This window comes from Nannobrachium achirus, assembly GCF_963921795.1.
Source record: "Nannobrachium achirus genome assembly, chromosome: 16".
Lineage (NCBI taxonomy): Eukaryota > Metazoa > Chordata > Actinopteri > Myctophiformes > Myctophidae > Nannobrachium > Nannobrachium achirus.
The window spans coordinates 7,190,767-7,212,211 of record NC_137823.1 but is presented as its reverse complement, the minus strand read 5'-3'; the positions used below and the strand labels follow the sequence as shown (position 1 = coordinate 7,212,211).

General features: G+C 40.5%; 1 protein-coding gene across 1 annotated transcript; it reads right to left on the bottom strand.

The window, feature by feature from the left end:
- Positions 1-11,186: 11,186 nt before the first annotated feature.
- On the bottom strand, positions 11,187-19,993 carry LOC308300761 (uncharacterized protein; the record flags this gene model as incomplete). Its single annotated transcript, XM_080744662.1, has 4 exons — positions 19,671-19,993; positions 18,203-18,328; positions 14,345-14,708; positions 11,187-11,676 (listed from the first exon to the last, which is right to left on the bottom strand). Exons 1-4 carry the CDS (start codon positions 19,942-19,944, stop codon positions 11,187-11,189), a joined length of 1,254 nt encoding a protein of 417 aa, XP_080600788.1. The 5' UTR covers positions 19,945-19,993.
- Positions 19,994-21,445: the final 1,452 nt, after the last annotated feature.

Genomic DNA, 21,445 nt, shown 5'->3' with positions numbered 1-21,445 from the left:
CAGAGTTTAGGACCTAACGTCCAGCTCATTGTTCCCTCTTATTTCAAGCATGCGGTTTAAACTGAAACCCTTGATTAAAATACTGAACCTTCACACCTTGGTTTGCTCTCATTTTAGGCCCCAAACATCCTTTTATCTCCAAAGCTGTGGCAGCTTCAGTGGGTTTTAATTGCATTGTACTGTGGTTTTCACATACTGTAGTTTTCACATACTTAAGCTTTTCACTCGTTGCTGCGCTGTGAGCTTGTAGATCTACTTTTTTTCAATAAGATAAAATAATTCCAGGTCTTAATGGGTTAACCCTGGTGTGAAATTAGACAGTGATTTAAGCTTGACAAACAGATTAAAGCTAAAGTTAAATCCTGCTTTTATCAGCGGAGGCTTTTAGACAAAACCAAGTCTGCTGTAAATCCTTCAGATTTTCAACTTCTTAATCATGCTTTTATTTAAACTTGACTTGACTACTGTAATAATGCACTTTGAGTTGGCTTCAGTTCAGAAAAAGCTAAGGTATGGCAACATGACTAGACACCAGTCATGTTGCCATACCTTAGCAACAGGGATACCTTTTTTTAAGAAGTACATTTTATTTCTTTTCGGTTGTTCAAGTGCAGCTAAACTTGGCATGTTAGTAAACGTGCCACAATGAACAATATTGCATTGCACCTGTGCAGCTGACCTGCGGAACCTGGAAATATACCATTTTGTCAAGATGGGGAGAATACAATGTGGAGAATATAATTATAATACCTAAGTGACCATTTTGTTACATTTTGCATTTGTAGTACTGTAATTTAACAACATAATAACCAGCACAGATAGACAAAGAGACACTCATGGATTTATATATAAAAGTAACTTTTATTTTCCCCCTTGGACCAAGGGTATGGCAGCTGCATACCCCTGCCATACCCAATTGACTCCCCTGGTTGGCTTGAGCAAAGCCTGCTTGTTACGTCTAAAGTTGGTCCAGAACACGTCAGCTCGTCATGGCATTGGTCCGACTTCCCATTAGTCCTACACTGGTAAATGCTAACCTGGTGAATGTCAACCTGGTGAATGCTACTATGCCTAAACCTAACCCTAATCCTAATCCTAACCTCAGTAAAACTATGCCTAAACCTAACCCTAACCAATGTAGGACTAATGAGATGTAGGACTTATGGGCGAGTTAACATCCCTGAGTTAACAGGAGCACCGAAGTATGATCACATCTCCTCCATTTTGACTCCCTTCTGATTGATTGGTGACAACTTTATTGTTAGGTTGCATAGGAAAAGGTACAGTTCATTGGTACAAGGTCAACTAAAAGGTACAGTTCACTGGTACAAGGTCAACTAAAAGGTACAGTTAACTGGTACAAGGTCAACTAAGAGGTACAGTTTCATGACAGTACAGTTCACTGGTACAAAGTCAACTAAAAGGAGATCCTAGTAAGCTAAAGGTCAACTAAGAGGTACAGTTTCATGACAGTACAGTTCACAGGTACAAGGTCAACTAAAAGGAGATCCTAGTAAGCTTTTTGGCTTATTTACACAGGAAACCTTTATGTATCTCATATAACATTGAATGACAGACGGATAGAACACATTACTATGCAGTAGATATTGTCAGAAAAAGACAAAAAAAAAGAACTGTGCAAAAGATATGTAGATGGGTGGGTGACGTGACGTAACGTTTTCGCTGTCCTCGGTGTCAAACATGTATAAATAAAAAATATATTTGTCAAAAACCTTCTGAATATTGTGCAGGACATTAAGCTTTATGTGAACTTACTCAAGATTAAAACATTTCATTCCTCATTTCTTCAGAATTTTCAACCAAACATGGCAAAACTCATATGGTGTGACTGTCCTGACCTTGTTTCTCAAAGTGGGAACTTGAATAAAACTAAGAAAAAGAATTGCTAAAAATCATTTGAAAATGAATTTAGGCTAAAAAAAAATGTCTATTTGTGAGCCTATATCTTTTCAAAGTCAAAGCATAATGTTTTCAGTCATTTCTGATCAAAAACATTTTGTCCCCCAAACCAAAATCATTTGGTGTGACACTAGTTTGGACAAATTAAACAGGCAATTATTTGGACACCTATTGGCTAGAGAGGTCCTTCTTCTGTAAGGCTATTCAGCACTCCCAGCACAACTGCAAGACAGGTGTCTGAGGTGAGATATGATTTTAACATTTTCATGAAATGCCATCTTGTTGAAACTTTGACAAACTCACCACTTTGGATGTCTGTTGGTGTGACACCTTTTCATTAAAAAAAGCTTAAGTTATTTGAAGTTTTGGTCATATTTCCATGTAGATCTAGGTTGCTTTGTTATAGCTAGCATGCTGTTAGCATGCTAATGTGTACATAGTAGCCTCAAGGTAAACCTAAATGCAGAAAACGTAATATGGTGTGACACTTAATCATAATGGTGTGACATGTCTGCTTGTCACGCCATATGACTTGATTGTCACACCATATGATTTATACTGTATTTAACTACAGATATAACAATACATAACAAAGTTCCATGTTTCTTTTGTACATTTAAACATTTGTTTTAAACATTTTAACATAAAATGTAATTTAGCTTCATTCAGTGATACTTCAAATTCATCAGACAGAGCAGAAACCCCTTCACAGAAACCTTAACATATTGTTTCAATCTAAACAATATTTTCTCTGTCTTAAACTATACATTCCATTTTCTTTTGTCAGCTGGAAAATGACAAGTGCTGAGAGAACGAGAAAGTACAGGGAGAAACTAAACAATGACCCAGCAAGGAGAGAGGAGCCAAAGGGGCGAGACTGCATTTTCTACGAAGAGCAGGAGGTTGTCTGTGGCATAGCAGAACCGCAACAAGGCAGCCGGTTTGCTACCCTCACCAAATACGACTGGCTGATGTACAATACAGTCAGTCTAAATGTATAATCTAATCTGATCTAATACTTTTGTACTTTCACTCACTGGACTGGACAGTGGACAGTGTTAAGGTAGGACCCGAGACAAAACTAGCGAAAATAGCTGATCTACAAGCTCTCAACACGTTGTGCTGCGAGAGCTTGTAGATCAGCTATTTTCGGAGTTGCGCAACCCAGCACTCTTTAGCTAGTGGAGATGTGGTGTAATGTCATGATTCCTAATTACATTTGTTCAACACAAAATGCTGTGTTCAAGTTCAGGAGACTTCGGAAAAAAGCAATTTACCTGAATGCTGAGTTCTGTTTCCACTAATTGGTGTTAATAAAATGTTGCCTTGGCTCCAAGTGTGGCTATGCGCCTTATTGTCTCTTTAGGATCCTTCTGCCGTGGGCCGGCAGAAGACTTAGGTGTGCGTAGCATTCCTGTGCACATCCTCATCATCCATCTACTACTACAATTCTTTCTTATCCCATGTTAAAGCCCTACAATAATATCCTGTTCAGAAATATTAAGGCCATGTTATCCTGGGTAATTGTTTAATCAATCAGTAAAGTTCAGTACTCACTAATAGGTAGGTTAAAACACAGTTTGCTTTGACACATGAAGATATGATCATACGGTGTGACACTAAATCATTTGGTGTGACATTCCAAATAGTGAAAAATCATACCTTTATTAATGATTAAACCAAAAAAATGTTTATGGATTACATAGAGAATATTATCAGGAAGAGTCACAAATATTTGTGTAATTTTAGAGAAAGTTTTGACAGAATACATTTAAAATATGTTGTAAGATCATGAACATGGGCCTCACACAGAGTGTCGATTATGAAAAAAATATACAGATATAATTAATTTTCAAAAAACTATAGTGGATCACTGGTTAGTTATGATAAAGGACTTTGATAAAGTGAGTAACTTAAGAAAGATGTACTCCATTTTCATTTTATGAACAATTATTTTCATGTCACACCATATGACGATTTTAGGCACAAGTACAACAAACTGCTGAATAAAGTCTGATTCCAATAAAATATCTAAAAACAAAATGTATTTCCATAAGGTTGAGAGTGAGTAGAACAAAAGTAAATAACTTTTATGCCTGCAATTTAAAGTTTTTTTAAAAACACATTTTTTGGGGCGTCACGTCACTGACCCATATATTTACAATAGAAGGGTCGGGGTAAGGCTAGGCTAGGTTTATTTTTACCAGTACCTCCCAATAACTCAAGGGTCTTAAGGTCCACTGACCGGTCACTTCTTAAGGTCCCACCAACAGAGCTGAGGCCCAGACTGTGGAAGAAGCTTCCCACCCCAACATGTTTGTGTAACGTGAGACTTTTCATTCTCAGAACTGCTTGGAAGAAAAGAACACCTTGTTATTGATAGTGTAACGACCGACCCCGCAAAGACCTGGCTGTAACTTAGGCTACTCCTCTATGGGAACTGGCTCTCATAGCGTTGCCTGTTGCCTGCCTGGTCTGCCCAGTTGGTCGGTCAGGGGCGTCAATTGGGTATGGCAGGGGTATGCAGCTGCCATACCCTGGGTCCAGGGGGGAAAATAAAAGTGACTTTTAAATATAAATCCATGAATGTCTCTTTGTCTATCTGTTCTGGTTATTATGTTGTTAAATTACAGTAAAATAACTACAAATGCAAAATTTAACAAAATGGTCACCTTAACAAGGTATTCTCCACACTTGTATTCTCCCCATCTTGACAGAATGGTATATTCCCAGGTTCCGCAGGTCAGCTGCACAAGTGCAATGTATTATTGTTAATTGTGGCACGTTTACTAACATGCCAAGTTTAGCTGCACTTGAACAACCGTTCCAGGCAAGAAACCATAGAAACTCGTGGGAAAAATGGACAAACCGATTTTGGGCGTGCACAAATTAAAAGGAGAGAGAGAATGAGAGATAATAACAAACTCTTATTCCAAGTCTCTTTGGCTATGTTCCCCGCAGAATATGGATGCTGGGGTTCAAGTGGTTAAACATAATAAACGTTATGTTCAATCTGTCCTATGATGGAAACTGATATTATGATGACATAAACTCTGCCTTAGCTGGGAAAGATTCACATAATATTATAATATTATTATTTACATGCCGTAATATGACATCACTTTCTAAAATATAACAATACCATTCAGTGGTGGTGGATAAAATAATAAAGTTTAAATAGTTTATAAATAAAACTATAAAGTTATTCACATGTTTTAGATGATGAGAAAATAATAGAGATGCCTGCAGCGCTCTGTGGATGTGTAAAGTTTAATGATGTTATGGCTCCATCTAGTGGTGAAGAAGGGAACATTCTCTTTTCTCGTCCAGGAAATTATTGTTTACTTATCATTAAACTATCATATAGTTCTATAACACAATGTAGAAATACTGTGTTCCAACAAAGTCCTAAAAAAATGCAAAATTAAAACTACCAAAAGTAAAAGCACTCATTTGTGTCCCATGAATTTAAATCCATGAATGTCTCTTTGTCTATCTGTGCTGGTTATGTTGTTAAATTACAGTAAAATAACTACAAATGCAAAATGTAACAAAATGGTCACTTTAACAAGGTATTATAATTATATTCTCACACTTGTATTCTCCCCATATTGACAAAATGGTATATTCCCAGGTTCTGCAAGTCAGCTGCACAGGTGCAATGCATTATTGTTCATTTTGGCACGTTTACTAACATGCCAAGTTTAGCTGCACTTGAACAACCATTTCAGGCTGCCATATCCAGCCTAAGAAACCATAGAAACGGGGGGAAAAACAGAATGTACTTCTTAAAATCATGCCTGTTGCTAAGGTATGGCAACATGACTGGTGTCTTGCACACACGCCTTCGCGCGCGTGCAGACACCAGTCATGTTGCCATACCTTAGCTTTTTCTGAACTGACACCACTGATTGTATTCAAGTATAGTATTGAGTAAAGTACCACTGAACACCGGTCATTTGGTTCTGAATGGACAGGGGAAAGATAAACGACAATTATGAAGTAAAGTCAATAGTCTTCAGACACAATGTTATGTTGTTATACAATGCTATGAGCCTTAGACTTATAACATATTTACTAGGGCTGGGATGCGATTACAATTTTAATCTAATTAATTACAGGCTCTGTGATTAATTCATCACAATTAATCACATTTTAATCGCACATCGATACTTGACCTGAGAAGCATTTTTTTTTTTTCAAGTAAAACACATTTTGTTGTATGAGGGAATCAACAGGTGAGTTTTTAAAATCTAAATTTCGCATCCACTGGGCCAAGCAAAGCGCTCTGACCGGCTACTTCTCCCTTTGCGTTTGTTTGTCTCTTCTTGGTTGGTGCATCGCTATGATCGGTATGCCCGAAACTGAAGGTTCTGTGGTGCAAAAACTAAGTGCGATTAAAATGTGTTAATTTTTTTAATCGTGTTAATTTTCTGTCATTAATTAATCACAATTGATCAGTTAAAGTCCCAGCCCTAATATTTACATCTTACCAAGAGAGAAAACAAAGTACACACCTTGCCAAAATATCTCCACACACTCTAGAGATGAATTTCCCTGTTAGTTAGGTCAAATTAGCCAAAAGTTAAACCAATCTGGGAACTAAATCAAAATCAAAATCTTTTTTCACAAATGTGTTCATAAAGGTGTCAACTATCACCTCTGAACTTTCTCAATCACAACTCCCTTTGGAAACTTTGTGGGAGCCAATCAAAGTTGGGGGTATCGGGATACCTGGGCCTGGGATTAAAGGGAATAAAATCAAAAAATGGCCAATATGAGCGTATGAGGTGTGTAATTAGGGTATGTTTGGGCTGCTGAATCCATTCCAACCATTAGTTATCAGTTAAAATGACTCCTTGGCCATAAAATAGGCCTAATTGGCTAAGGCTTAGCCAATCATGTAATTCGAGTTCACCTGTGTCCTGTTAGTCCCTATGTTTTAAACCCTTTTAAGTGTTCCTTGTCAGCAGCCCCAAAATACCCTAATTACACACCTCATACGCTCATATTGGCCATTTTTATTTGTTTTCCCCCTTTAATCCCAGGCCCTCGGGATACCCCCAACTTTGATTGGCTCCCACAAAGTCCCCCAAGGGAGTTGTGATTGAGAAAGTTCAGAGGTGATAGTTGACACCTTTATGAACACATTTGTGAAAAAAGATTTTGATTTTGATTTAGTTCCCAGATTGGTTTAACTTTTGGCTAATTTGACCTAACTATGTGCCATGCTATCGAGGACTTCAAAATCCAGCCAGAAACACAAGATCCTGGATCTGATGGCGAAGAAACTGGAGCATCTCCATCCCAGTGCCTGTACTATTGCATTAGTACCATCAAATCAGAATGATTAATAATGAAACATACATTGTAAGATTGTAAGATATATACTTATTTACATGATACGGAAACAGGCATCACATTTTTTTTATTTTTTATTGTAGGATTCTAGAGTCTCAAAGACATACAAGATTTTATATATATATATATATATATATATATATATATATATATATATATATATATATATATATATTCTAGAGTCTCAAAGATAACAGACAGAAGTTAAATGAACCAAATCTATGAGAATAGAGAATGTTCCAACTTACAGCCGATGAATGATGACAGTTGATTACATCAGATTGTTTTCAGTTACTATTTACTATAAATATATCAGTTGTTGATGTTCAACCTTACTGTTCTGTTACATAATGGTCCTCTTAATAATAATAATCATCTTTAAAAGCCAGCGGGACAAATTTCACATCTTAAAAAAGGGGGGAAAACGACTAGGATCCAATAGTGCAGCCACACCCTATAAGGGCCGACGCATACAACACTTTTAGAGACCAATCTATTTCGGTTCTGTTCGGGGAATCAAAATCTCGGGACCACCGACGTCATATTGTAGTTTGGACAGAGTCGAACCGACATAAATTCCTCTCTAAAAGTGGAGTATGAATCGGCCCTAACCCTAAAGGAGCAGTGTACCCAAAATATGACTTATTTCCTATCAATGACTCATAGAGCTCATCAAAGTATTGTTACTCTCAGTATTATTAGTAATATTATCAGTATTATAGAGCAGGGGTCTTCAACGTTTTCAGGCCAAGGACCCCTTAGCTGAGAGAGAGATGAAGCAGGGACCCCCAGATTCCATATAGTTTCATCGTTTTACAGCACAATCATCAGTGTATTTTGGATTCATGATGTCAATTTGTGTTATCAGATATTTAACCACTTGAACCCAGGGCTGTATTAACCATTGGGCCGGTGGGGCCGTTGCCAGGGGCCCTTGGCTCTCAGGGGCCCTTGGGGGAACTGGCCCGCGTGGTCAATGACAATTTACAAAAAATATATATATATTTTAATCAAAAATCAAATGTGTGGGCCCCTCCTCTGTGGTCTACAGGTGCTTTCTTGGCCCACAGATGATCATCATGTCTTAAAATCCAAGCTGGATAGTGCGCGTCGGGAGGGAGGAGGGGTTATGGTGGGGGGTGGGGGGCCCTAAAAAATTATCGGCCAGGGGCCCTTGCGGGGGTTAATCCGTCCATGCTTGAACCGTCGATACTTAATAAACTTGACCCTTCACTCTGTACTTAGTGTGCTCTTTTTCCCCCTCTACACCAAACCTCTTTGCCGAAAATAGCCGATCTAGATCTGCTATTTTTGGCTAAAGTTCTCTGAATATGGACGTTAGGGTTCAAGTGGTTAACATAAAAAAGGAGCAAAAAAGGTTTGTATCACACGAAGATTTGAAGGACCCCCTGTAGTAACTCTGAGGACCCCCTGTTGAAGACCCCTGTCATAGAGGGTATGCACGTGACATCATCATCATACCCAGAAGTTATGCAGGAACGCCCACTGAGTGGCAAAAAACTACTTTCTGGTCGTGACAGCCCATACATCCAAACAAGTCAAGTCAATCCTAACCCTGCATTAAAGGGGAAGACCACCCATTTTCAATATTGAACTACGTCATTAATATAACTTAGAGGAGTTGTGTGGAAATAGAAAAAAGTTCCCCCCCTTCTGTGTTGCCTAGAACTGGAGGATTGATTTTGGGGTTTGTATTGTAAAGTACAATGTGTGATGTCATCAAGTTGTACTTTACAATACAAACCCCAAAATCAATCCTCCAGTTCTAGGCAACACAGAAGAGGGGGAACTTTTTTTCTATTTCCACACAACTCCTCTAAGGTATATTAATGACATAGTTCAATATTGAAAATGGGTGGTTTTCCCTTTAAACAAGGTTAAACAACGTTAAACTCACTTTGCCACTCGATTTGCCACTCACTTTATGCATGCACATTCCCTCTATTACTATCAATGACCCACTCATCAAAGTATTGGCTTCAGAGAGCAACAAAAACAAAACAATGTCCATGAATTCAGTATAATTGATGGAAATACGTATTTTTTTAATTATTTTTTTGAGTGAGCCTTAAGTGTTCGGATCGGTGTATAATATCAGGGGTGTTGTTGGCTGGATTATTCATGAAGCTTTCCCGGAAGAGAAAGATCCCATGATTGGCCGCTAGTTGCACTGTTTTCCCCCCGCGAGGTACCAAAAAGATTTTTTCTCCATTGGACCCCATTCATTTTCCTCTTTGATTTTCTAACCTTAATAAACATTGTCATAAATACTTTATGGTTCATGTCGCTAGTGAAAAACTGCATTTCAATTACCATGATATGCGTTTTGTGCAAATATGGTCCCATTTATGTTAAAATTGATGATAACATTGCGGGGGGCGTGGCCAACTAAACTGATACCAGCCGAGTGTGTTCTTTTTCGTGTGCTGTATTTCGGGAGACTCCGACCGCATTCTCCCATGTATCCCTGCGGTTGCATGTGACCGTTGGCAGCCAATAGCATTCCTTATGATTCCTGGGGTACCATTCAAACAATGATGGTGATACCCCTACAAGGGACAAAAAAAAGAGTCATTTTCGCCGCATAGAAACCAATGGCTTCGCGTCGTCCATATTTTTTTTACAGTCTATGATAAATATATTCAACAGCTGTTTACACACCCAAAGCATTTCACACCAGAGCGTCCATTTCATGTGTAGATGTTTAAAGGTTGTGATTACGTTATAGTTCCTATGTATTCTGACGTCATGCCTCAAAGCCAGACTACACATGATAAATGCATCGTATCATTCTAGACCCATTAAAACCTGGACTTACTTTACACTTTAGCTATTGAAAAACAGCAGATATACAAGCTCACAAGCTTGTATATCTGCTATTTTTTTTTGAAAAATCGTGAAAATATTTGCAAAACTTTGAATAGATGTTTTTTTTTTCAAAGGAAACTCCTGTAACTCTCTGCTACTTTAACTGGGGGGGGGGGGGGGGGGGGGGGGTCCCCGGAACAACATATTTTGAGATGGGGGTCCGCGGGTCAAATACATGTAATTTTTGGGGGTCCTTGACAGTTTGAGAACCACTGATTTAGAAGAAGGATATTAGATGACTTATGGAATCTGGTCAAAAATATTCAAAGACTTTCACAAAATGTTTTTTCTCCAAAAATAGCAGAACTACAAGCTTGCAGATCTGCAAGCTTGTAGATCTGCTATTTTTCACCAGTTAATGCATAAAATAACAGTTAAATTTAGAACGGGTACACATTATTGTGTATCATTATTTTATGCTTTAACTATTGAAAAATAGCAGATATACAAGCTCACAGTGCGGCACCGAGTGCTGCGCTGCAAGCTTGTAGATCTGCTATTTTTGAAAAGTCATGAAAATTTGAATTTTGACCCGATTCTATAAGTGTATTTTGAATCCTTCTAAGGTTTTTGGAAAAACCCCATGTTTCTATGTCAGCAATCTGGCCAGCCATCATCAAAAAACAGGGCCTTTTCACTTAACTGGAGCTCAGTTAGTCTGTTCTCGAGAGACTACTGTGTCAGTGGTTCTCAAACCTTTTCATGTGAAGGACCCCCAAAATGATATGTATTTGGCCACGGACCCCCATCTCAAAATATCTAGTTCCAGGGACCACCCAGAAGCAAAATCTGAGTTACAAACGTTCACTTTGAAAATACATATATTCAAAGATTTGCACACATTTTCACGACTTTAAAAAAAATAGCAGATCTACAAGCTCACAGTGCGGCACTCGGTGCCGCGCGGTGAGCTTGTATATCTGATATTTTTTAATAGTCAAAGCATCCAATAGTTTTAGGCCTAAATGGGTTAAAATCTAAGGTGACACCGCACTAAACGCGCCAAAAGCCTCTCTCTACAGCGCTTTCCCCCGGTGAGTCCTGATGTGCTTCTTCAGCGTCTCGCCGCGGCTGAAGCAGCGTCCGCAGACGGTGCAACTAAACGGTCTCTCCCCCGTGTGGATCCTCATGTGCTTGGTGAGGTCGTCCTTCTTGCACCAGCCTTTCCCGCAAACGGAGCAAACAAAGCGCTTTTCCCCCGTGTGGATGGTCATGTGCGTCTTCAGCGAGGAGCTCTCGCTGAACCGCCGCTCGCACAGCGCGCAGCTAAAGGGTTTCTCCCCCGTGTGCGTCCTCATGTGCCGGTGCAGGTCCTTCTTCTCGCCGAAGCGCTTGTGGCAGACGGCGCAGCCGAAGGGCCGCTCGCCCGTGTGGATGCGCAGGTGTCGCTTCAGGTTGCCGTTGAGGTTGAAGGACTTGCGGCAGAACATGCAGCTAAAGGGTTTCTCCCCCTGCGAGGAGGACGGGTCCTCCCCGTCCTCCTCCTCCTCCTCGCTCTTCACCGCCCTGGGAAACAGGCATGGGATGGTAAAAGATGAATTAGTCTTTTTGCCCTTTAGGCGCCGTTCACGCTGCGTTTTGGCAACGAGAATTCCGCAAAAGGAAAAGTCAGATAGGCCTTCCGTTCAGGCGACAACGGCATTTTCGGGGGTTAAAAACGGAACGATCTTGAAACGCATGAGTAGGGTGGAAAAGCTGACTCCTCTCTCCCCTCGTGTCACCGTTGTGAGCAACAGAAACGCAAGAAGCAACGGGAGCGTGTCGCTGTTACTACATCTCATCTTTTCGACACCCGACTCTAACCCTCACCTTAACCTCTGTGGAGTGAGTCACTAACCCTCCGGTCGAAATGATGGGTCGCAAAAGCGAGATTTCCCCAGAAGCAACAACGCATGCTAGTCTTTTTCTCTCCTACTAATACATACTGATTGCACTACTTAGCATTGTGGCTTGCTGGCCGAGTTGTTAACGATTTGGTTTTACATTCCGAGTGCCCCGGGTTCGCTTCCCGCTCGGTCACTTCTTTCCGTCACCGCGGACAACCTTTTTTTTTTTGGTGATTAAGTTATTATTATTATTACATTATTATCCATGCCGGAGGCGATGAGCTGACTCAGCGCCGTTTCCGAGTTATGTGAATAATGTAATAATAATATCTTTATCGCCGGAAAAAAAAAGGTTGTCCGCGGTGACGGGGAGAAGTGACAGAGCGGGACGCGAACCCGGGGCACTCGGATCGTAAAACCAAATCGTTAACAACTCGACCAGCAAGTCGCAATGCTAGGTAGGGCATTCAGTACGATTAGTAGGAGAGAAAAAGACTAGCATGCGTTGTTGCTTCTTGCGTTTCTGTTGCTCACACGGTGACATGGACATTACATCATTTCGGCTGCATATGAACGCTTGATATAAGGCAAAACACAACGGCAATATCCCGGGACCTCGCCATTTTCTCTACAGAGCGTTGCCGTATGTACGGGGCCTTAGTGTGTTGGGAGTTTCCAGAGGCATGGGACCATGTCAACGTTTCATATCCTCCTATGTTAGTGTAACCGAAGCGAAACCCAAAGCGATTTTAGCCCTTCATAGCTCATGCATGGTCGTTGAGACCGAGCCCTGACCGCCATGTTCCCGGGTTTACATGGGTTCGGGCAGAGCGTACTTATTTAGCCCCCTACAACTACACCAACATTCAGATTTCACAAACAAAGTGAAAGTGGTGTTCCCCATGCCCACCGACCCCCATCTATGGACACCGAGATGTGGCCGTGGGTCCGGAAATACATGGGAAAACAGAAAACGATTGGATGAAAAAGATTCTTATTAACACATCAGGTGCCCACGTGGTGTCTACGCGTCAATCTCTTTGATCTTTACGAGTGCCCAACGACGCGTTTGACGCGTTGTACAGTAAACTATACTGTACTGTAGCTACTGCACTTGGCTACCGCGGTGATGAAACAACTCCATTTCCCAACATGCAGCGCGCAATTACACCCGGACGTGCTGTGTGGCTCGTTGACTTCCTGTTTACCGGCTGCACAAAAATGCTGTTTTCTCCGGATTCCCTTCCTTTTTTTCTCAAAACGGCAGCCTCTTCTACATGCCGTAACACAAACACTGTGGCTTAGAAATGATAAAAAACGGTCCTGACTAAAAGAAAAGATTTTCGCGAAATAAACAGGACATACTCGGATTAGATTTAATCGGATTACTTTTCTCGCCAGTACTCTCGCCGGTAGGTAAAATGACGCGTTGCCATGGGCACCAGCAAATTAGACGTCAGAGATCACGTGGGCATCCGATGTGTTAAAGAACATGGAGGATACGGGTAATTATAGAATGCCGTACCGTATTTACAGGAGTGAGACTTAGGGGGCTAATAAGTTGCTCTGCCCGAACCCATGTACACCCAGGAACATGGGTGTACATGGGTAGATCGATTGTACGATTGTAGATCGGCAATTTTTTGACAAAGAGATTTGGTAGAGAGTGAAAAAAAGACTATCAACTATGCATATTATAAGTACGTTTTACCAATAAAGGGTTTAAAAGTATATTTAGAGATTGTATTTCATTCAAATAAAAATATAATTGGTACATTTTCCATTCCTTCTCCTCACTAGAATGTGTGCTGACCATATAAGGACTTCCACCATGGCCTGTGTTGCGAGCATAGCTAGATTCGGTTATCAGAGGTGGCCAGCCAGTCCTCGACCAATCAGGGTAGAGTATGGCCGTAGTTATGTTATGATGTTTAGTTATGATGTCCAAAATTTAAGTTTTGAGAACCACAGTCGCTCTGAATTAAGAACGTCTGCTAAATGCCTAGATTGTAAACTACTGAACTACTGACTTAGGCCTACCGATATTCAGTGATTGGGTCTAATGATCAAAACGAGAACATTATAATGGTGTAAAAAAATCTATAAAAAACTAAACATTTCCATGCTGTAAGGCCAGTAAGGGACAAGATGACCCCCGGCCACTTTCATTATCATTGAATACACCTTTAAGTGGTACTGGATATGCAGCTCAGCAAATAAAAAGGTGAATTGATCCCAGTGCATGACGGAGGACAATTTCACCTTAAATTAAATCTGCATGATACGATTATCGTGAGTGTTTTTTTTTATCACGATAAACGATAATATCGCTTATCATCCATCCCTACCTGGGAAACATCACCCCCTGGTGGAACTGTGGAGGCACCGCATCCTCCTGGAGCGGACCGGAGCGCCGCTCCGGGTTTTCAGAGGGGATCCGGTCCATGTTTTCAGAGGAGATCCGCTCCAGGTTTTGAGAGGAGATCCGGTCCAGGTGTTCAGAGGAGATCCGGTCAAGGTGTTCAGAGGAGATCCGCTCCAGGTTTTGAGAGGAGATCCGGTCCAGGTGTTCAGAGGAGATCCGGTCCAGGGGTTCAGAGGAGATCCGGTCCAGGTGTTCAGAGGAGATCCGCTCCGGGTGTTCAGAGGAGATCCGGTCCATGTTTTCAGAGGACTCCTCCTCCTCTTTACACACTGGAAGGTCCTGGAAGTCTGAAACAGCATGAGAGTCAAACATTAGACCTTTCTTATCTTTTAGATAATACAGCAATACGCCACAAGAGGCGAGTGGGTACATACACCGGCTGAGAGGCGTTGGGAAACACGAGGCGTCAGCAGAGTGTTTCTGACCCTCTCAGCCGGTGTATAATACTTTTCTAAAACAGTCACAATATTGCAACATGAAAATTATTCTAAGCATTCCAATATTAAAGAAAAAAGCACACTTCTCCGTCACCAGGAAGAGACATTTCCTTGTTTACCAGCCACATCCCAGGAACGGAAGCCAGTGTGTGTTTATAAAGCACGTCATTCTTTTTGCCAAAAAATAGGGAAACGACACTTATGTGTTAGATCAGTCTCATGTTAAGAACCATATTCAATCCATACACATGTTTATTTTCATCCAGATTTAGCTGCTATGTGGGTGAACATCACATCAAAAACGCTAGCATAGCAACCTAAACTAACAGCCGAGTATGTGCCTGGAGAATAGAGGCGCTTTTCGCCTTTACAAGCCCCGCCCGGAGCCATTCAGTCACTGTCCTAAGCATGCTTAGAAGCACCCGCACGGCAGGATTTGACAGAAAATCAAACGCTTGCTTCTCTAGTTCAGCCTCTTGGCACCGTGGAAAGAAATAACGCACCTGGCCGTGATAAAAACTGATTCAACGTGGTGGTTATAGTCTCAGGTACCACGGCAACCAGCCAATCAGAATCAAGGACTGGAACTAGCCGTTTTAGAATAATGGATCAATGACTTTAAACTCCATCCTAAATAACATCTAGGCTAATTTTCCTACTTATATTGATCCCAAATGACTGTCCATGGGGTTTATTAGGCAAAAACACACGTTTTGACCACAACAAAGTCTAAAAGCGATAGGCTTATGGGATCCACTCTATGCTATGAGGGCTGGGATCAATATAAGTAGGACAATTAGCCTCGATGTTATTTAGTACAGAGTTGTACTTTAAAGTGATGTGAGAGTGTTCCCTCCACACTCTCCTATAGAGCATCGCAGCGGAAGTGGTTTACTGGTGCCACTTAAAAATCGTCATTCATTTTCCCCATAAAGAAAAAATGTGTCCCAATCTCCCTGAGAGCCAGTCATTGCAATTTTTTTCATTTTCATGTTTTCATTTCATTTGAAAGCTGGGGATCATAGCTACAAAATGATATATTGGTTGTGGAGATTGACCCAACAGTTTTGAAGATATGGCTTATAGAATGATGCCATGCTGAAATAGTACTTTTGAGATATTCAAGTTTTAAATAAATTTCTAACCTGCAATGACCTGACTCCGCCACATGGGGAGCAATCTTCAATTCAATCTTCAATTCAAAGAAGCTTTATTGGCATGAGAACACAAACGTTTACACAGTGGTGGAAAAAGTACCAACATTTTATAATAAAGTAAAGTATCAATTCTGCAATGTAGAATCACTCTGTTACAAGTAAAAGTCCAGAATAAAAAATGTACTTGAGTAAAAGTACAAAAGTATTGGTATCCAAATGTACTTAAAGTACCAAAAGTAAAAGTACAAAATGTTTGAAAATAGCAGATCTACAAGCTCACAACGCGTCGCACCGCAATGCGTTGTGAGCTTGTAGATCGTCTATTTTCAAATAGCCTTGGTATAACATAGGGCTAAAGTGGTTTATGTATGTTTTAAACTTTAGTTATTGCTCTCTAAAAAGATAATGCCACAACAGCATCTCAAGCATTATTGGGCTAAATGTAAAGACGCTACAGTGCGCCAACCGTGAAGCAGTTTAACCAATTTGCTACATACGTCTACACAAACGGTCAGATTACAAAGATAAATTGCTTAGTGAAGGCTCACAGATGTCACCATAGGGTACGCTCCAGCAGAATGTCCCGTAATGATCGTATTATTTAATGAGGAGCATTTTAATCCGATCGGTCGTCGTTTCCTTAAAAAGGTATTAATGTATCTAAGTGCAGTACACCTCGCAACCGATGGGGTCGCATGGCTGAAAAACAACAGAAAATGGCATCTGATCGGATTAAAATGCAGTTTATTAAACAATACGAAAGATACGGGTAATTCTGCTTGAGCGTACCATACTGTGACATCTGTGAGACTTCAAGCACGTTATCTTTGAAATATGAAGGTTTTTGTAGACGTACGTAGCAAATAGGATTAACTGCTCAACACGAGGTTGAAGTGAATTTATTACGTGTGCAACAGGGCTAACTGTGCTAAATGTAGCATAATCAGTGTTTGTGTAACTTCAGTCAGAAGGATTATTTGACCTGATAATAAAACACAATCTACAGGCTTAACCGCCTCGCGTTGTGAGCTTGTAGAAGAGAGCAACAATAGAGTTGGGTCACGTTTTATTTGTTTATAGCCTGCAGCTAGCGCTGCAGCTAGCGCTAGCTAACGCTAGCTAGCGTTAGCCGTTAGCCACTCATAGCCAGTCAACCAGAATAGTCTACTCTAAAGTCAACTTTCCGACGGCGAGTGAACGATTGCATTCCATCCATGTTTTCTTGGCTGTCAATTTATTGTCCAAAAAAACAAACACCCTGAACGTTAGAATTAGATAGTTTAGGACGACACTGATCTATTCAATGCTAAGCTAACTCAGTGACAAAGGAAGCTTCCGCACCGGAGCTTCACAGAAGACAAACGCATACGTCACAGACGCCTCCAGGCAGGAACGGATCATTTCACCAGCGTAGAAGAAGAAACAGCGGAAGAATAATAAATAATAATACACAAAATCATACATTACGTGGTTAATAATTGTTCATTTGGAACACACGTGGCATTAAATTAATGGGATAAATACTGTGGGTTGCATCGCTAAGTAATGGAGTCCCGATATTACCGCATTTGGCTACAAACGGCTAACAAAGGCTGGCTAGTTAGCATTTTAGCTAATATAAACTGGGAGGACTAACAGAATTATGTACCGATCTCTCACATTAATTAAAAAAAGTCTTATTTACATGCAGAGTTAAGCTCTGGCGTTTAAGTGAAATGTAGCCTAGATATTATGAGATGCTGTTGTGGCATTAAAAAAAAAAGTGCAAAAAAAAAAAAAAAAATCATTTTGGCTGCAGGGAATAATGACAGTCCCCGAGATGACTGGCTCTCAGGGGTGCTGGGACACAAATATTTATAACTATAATTATGTTAAGCCTAGAACCAAGCCATCCAGGATGGCAGTGAATCATGACCATACAACCATTGTTTCTATGAAAATAACATTTTGAAAATGGCTAAACAAAGGGTAGTTATTAAATGTAGTATATCAAATAATGTAATATTAAAATATATTTTCACATATGATCAAAGGATTTAGGGTTTTTAAGTGGCACCAGTAAACCACTTCCGCTGCGATGCTCTATATAACATCAGGATCTAGAGCTCTAAACCCTCCACACGCTCCTATCTAACATCAGGGTCTAGAGCTCTACAGTGTTGTATTAATTAAGGTATAATTTATTACCACATGTCTTCTTCTTCTTCTGCAATAATAATGACGTGGACATATCAGCCTCCTCAGGTCCTCCAAGCAGCATTTCCTGTTCCTGAGCTCCTGCTTCCTGTCTGTTGCTCCGCCCCTCATGTCCCTCTATACACACACACACACACACACACACACACACACACACACACACACACACACACACACATTATAGCGCACCTCATGGCGCGCTCTGCTGGCACACACATAGGCCATACTTGGCCAACTTGTGCACATGGTGCAAGTTGGCACCTCGACAGAGTGCAGTAATCGTTGCTAAAGGAAAAGGTACAGTTTCATGAAAGTACAGTTCAATGGTACAAGGTCAACTAAAATGAAACTCAGGTAAGGCAAAGCTTATTTCCATTGTAACTGTGTTAAATAGCTCTATATTGTCATAGTAATCATTGCTATAGTGTTCAGTAACAGTGTTAAATACCGGTAGCTCTATATTGTGACAGTAATCATTGCCATAGAGTGTTTGTTCAGTAACAGTGTTAAATAGCTCTATATTGTGACACAGTGACAGTAATCATTGCTATAGAGTGTTTGTTCAGTAACCGTGTTAAATAGCTCTATATTGTGACAGTATTCATTGCTATAGAGTGTTTGTTCAGTAACCGTGTTAAATAGCTCTATATTGTGACAGTAATCATTGCTATAGAGTGTTTGTTCAGTAACCATGTTAAATAGCTCTATATTGTGACAGTAATCACCAGTAAGACGCCCTTAGGGCGAGAAGTGACCGTCAGGGAGGGCGGAAACAACAGACTTGTAAGAGAGGGTGGGGCATCAACAATTACGGCTGGTCCCTATTGGCCGTCTAAGTCCAGACACCACCACTAAGTTGAGACAGTACCATGCTGCAAACTGGAGTTATGGCTGTTTAAAGCCCAGCCAATAGGCAGGCACAGGGGAGGGGCTTCAACAATTACAGCTCGTCCCTATTGGCGGGGAAAAGTCCCAAGTCGTGTTAGCCTTTTAAAGCTGAAATCACATTGCTAGGCAAAAGGTATGGCAGAGTTAAGTGTGAGAGCAAAGTGTGACAGCAAAGTGTGACGGCCGCAGCAGGTTTAGTAGACTGAGGTGGCGGGGCTTCAACAATGACAGCCTGTCCCTATTGGCGGGAAACAGTCCCAAGTTGTGTGAGCGTTTTAGTTGAAACCACGTTGCTAGGCAAAAGTATAGCAGAGTTAGAGTGAGGGCAAAGGGTGACAGTGTGTCAAGCATGTTTTCATACTAACTCCATCCTGACGGTCGCAATAACATAACAGACACACAGCTGCAGTGTGTAGTTGTGTGTGTGTGTGTGTGTGTGTGTGTGTGTGTGCGTGTTACAGCCACACACCTGCAGTGTGTGTGTGTGTGTGTGTGTGTGTGTGTGTGTGTGTGTGTGTGTGTGTGTGTGTGTGTGTGTGTGTGTGTGTGAGTGCATGTAACAGACACATACCTGCAGTGTGTAGCTGTGTGTCCACATTAAAAGCCATATCCAGCAGCTTTGACTGATGGTCCAGCAGAGTTTCTAGTGTCTCTATCTCTCTCTGGAAGAGGTTGCACATCCACTCTGCAGCCGCACTGAGGCGCTCCAACACAAACACTCTGACAAGAGCACTTTGTTTCTCCAAAACACACAATATGTCCTCTCCCACCACTGACGTCATGTGTTGATTGATGGCCAGCCGTACAGACTCCATTTGGACCATTTTACACCCCGAGGGAGGCATTGGAGCACAACCACACAACTACTATAACAACAATAACACAATAACAACACAGAGCTACACAACTCGCAGCTTCACGCACACACACGGAGACACTTCCTGGTCAACGTGCTTCGGCGCGTGCGCAGTAAGTCACCCAGCTCTGGTCCGTAGCGTTAGAAGAGTTCTCTTTAACACTATGTCACTGATTCTCCGGTGGTCCGCAGGAAGTCTGCTCAGCTTCTCTTCTGTAGTAAAAATAACAAATACACTTTCTCTACTCACCAAAACAAAGAATGTTTTATGGAGGGGAAAGCCTACTTTCCTTAGTGGCAACACTCTGAGCCCCCACCTCACGTCTAAAATAGACTTTATGGACAGAAAAGATGATATTTCACCTGAAGGTGAAAATCTGGTCAAAGGACATTTCTATTGACTGGACCTGTAGAGGGCGCTGTGGAGTAGCTAAAACCTCCCGTGAAATATCATCTTTTCTGTCCATAAAGTGTATTTTAGACGTGTAGTGGGGACTCAAAGTGTTGCCACTAAGCGAAGTAGACTTTCACCTCCATATAACACTCTTTGTTTTGGTGAGTAGAGAAAGTGTATTTATTATTTTTACTACAGAAGAGAGGCTGAGCAGACTTTTAGCTTCATGGCTAGCCTATTACGTGTTCTATTGTCGTAGTAAATGACAGCCTTTGTGTTATTTAACACAAATTATTGGATAAAGTTAGACAGCTTTAAATTAGCTGGATAACAGTCTGTCTCATTTAAATATCACTTTGAGTTTAAATATTATTATTCTACGTTCCATAATGATGTTTATGAACAAATAAAACCCATAAATATGCACATTAGTTATTTATTAAAATTAGAAGAAGAAAAAACGTAGATTTAATATTAGTTATATTATTGATTAGATTTAATATTAGTTATATTATTGATTATTATAAACAGCATTAAAAAGCAAATGTCTGACATGTTGCTGTATTCTGCATTTGTTTGTTGTCACCACAAGATGGCAGCAAAGCCTATATTTTGCCTGTATAGAACATGAAACAGTAAAATATATTACATTATTCCTCTGGTTGGTTTATATGAACAGTGTACATTGTCTATTGTACATGGAACAGTACACTGAGGGGTAGGTTAAGTTTATATGAAAACTGTTCACTGTATTGTACATGGAAGAATAGGTTTATACTGTAGGCCTATATTAAACCTCTAGGATTTAATCAACCAGACACCAGTGGTACAAGATTACTCAAATGTTTTACTTAAGTAAAAGTATCAATACCGAAGTCCTGAAATCAAAATGCACTTGAGTAAAAAATACTAACATGTACAAAAGGTTTAAAACTAGTAGATCTGCAAGCTCAACAACACGCGTTGTGAGCTTGTATATCTGCTATTTTCAAATAGACAAAGTATAAAATAGGGCTGAAGTGGATTAATGTATGTTTTATAATATAATCATGTATATCTACAAAGTAACTAGGCCTAACTAACTAACTAAGTTTCC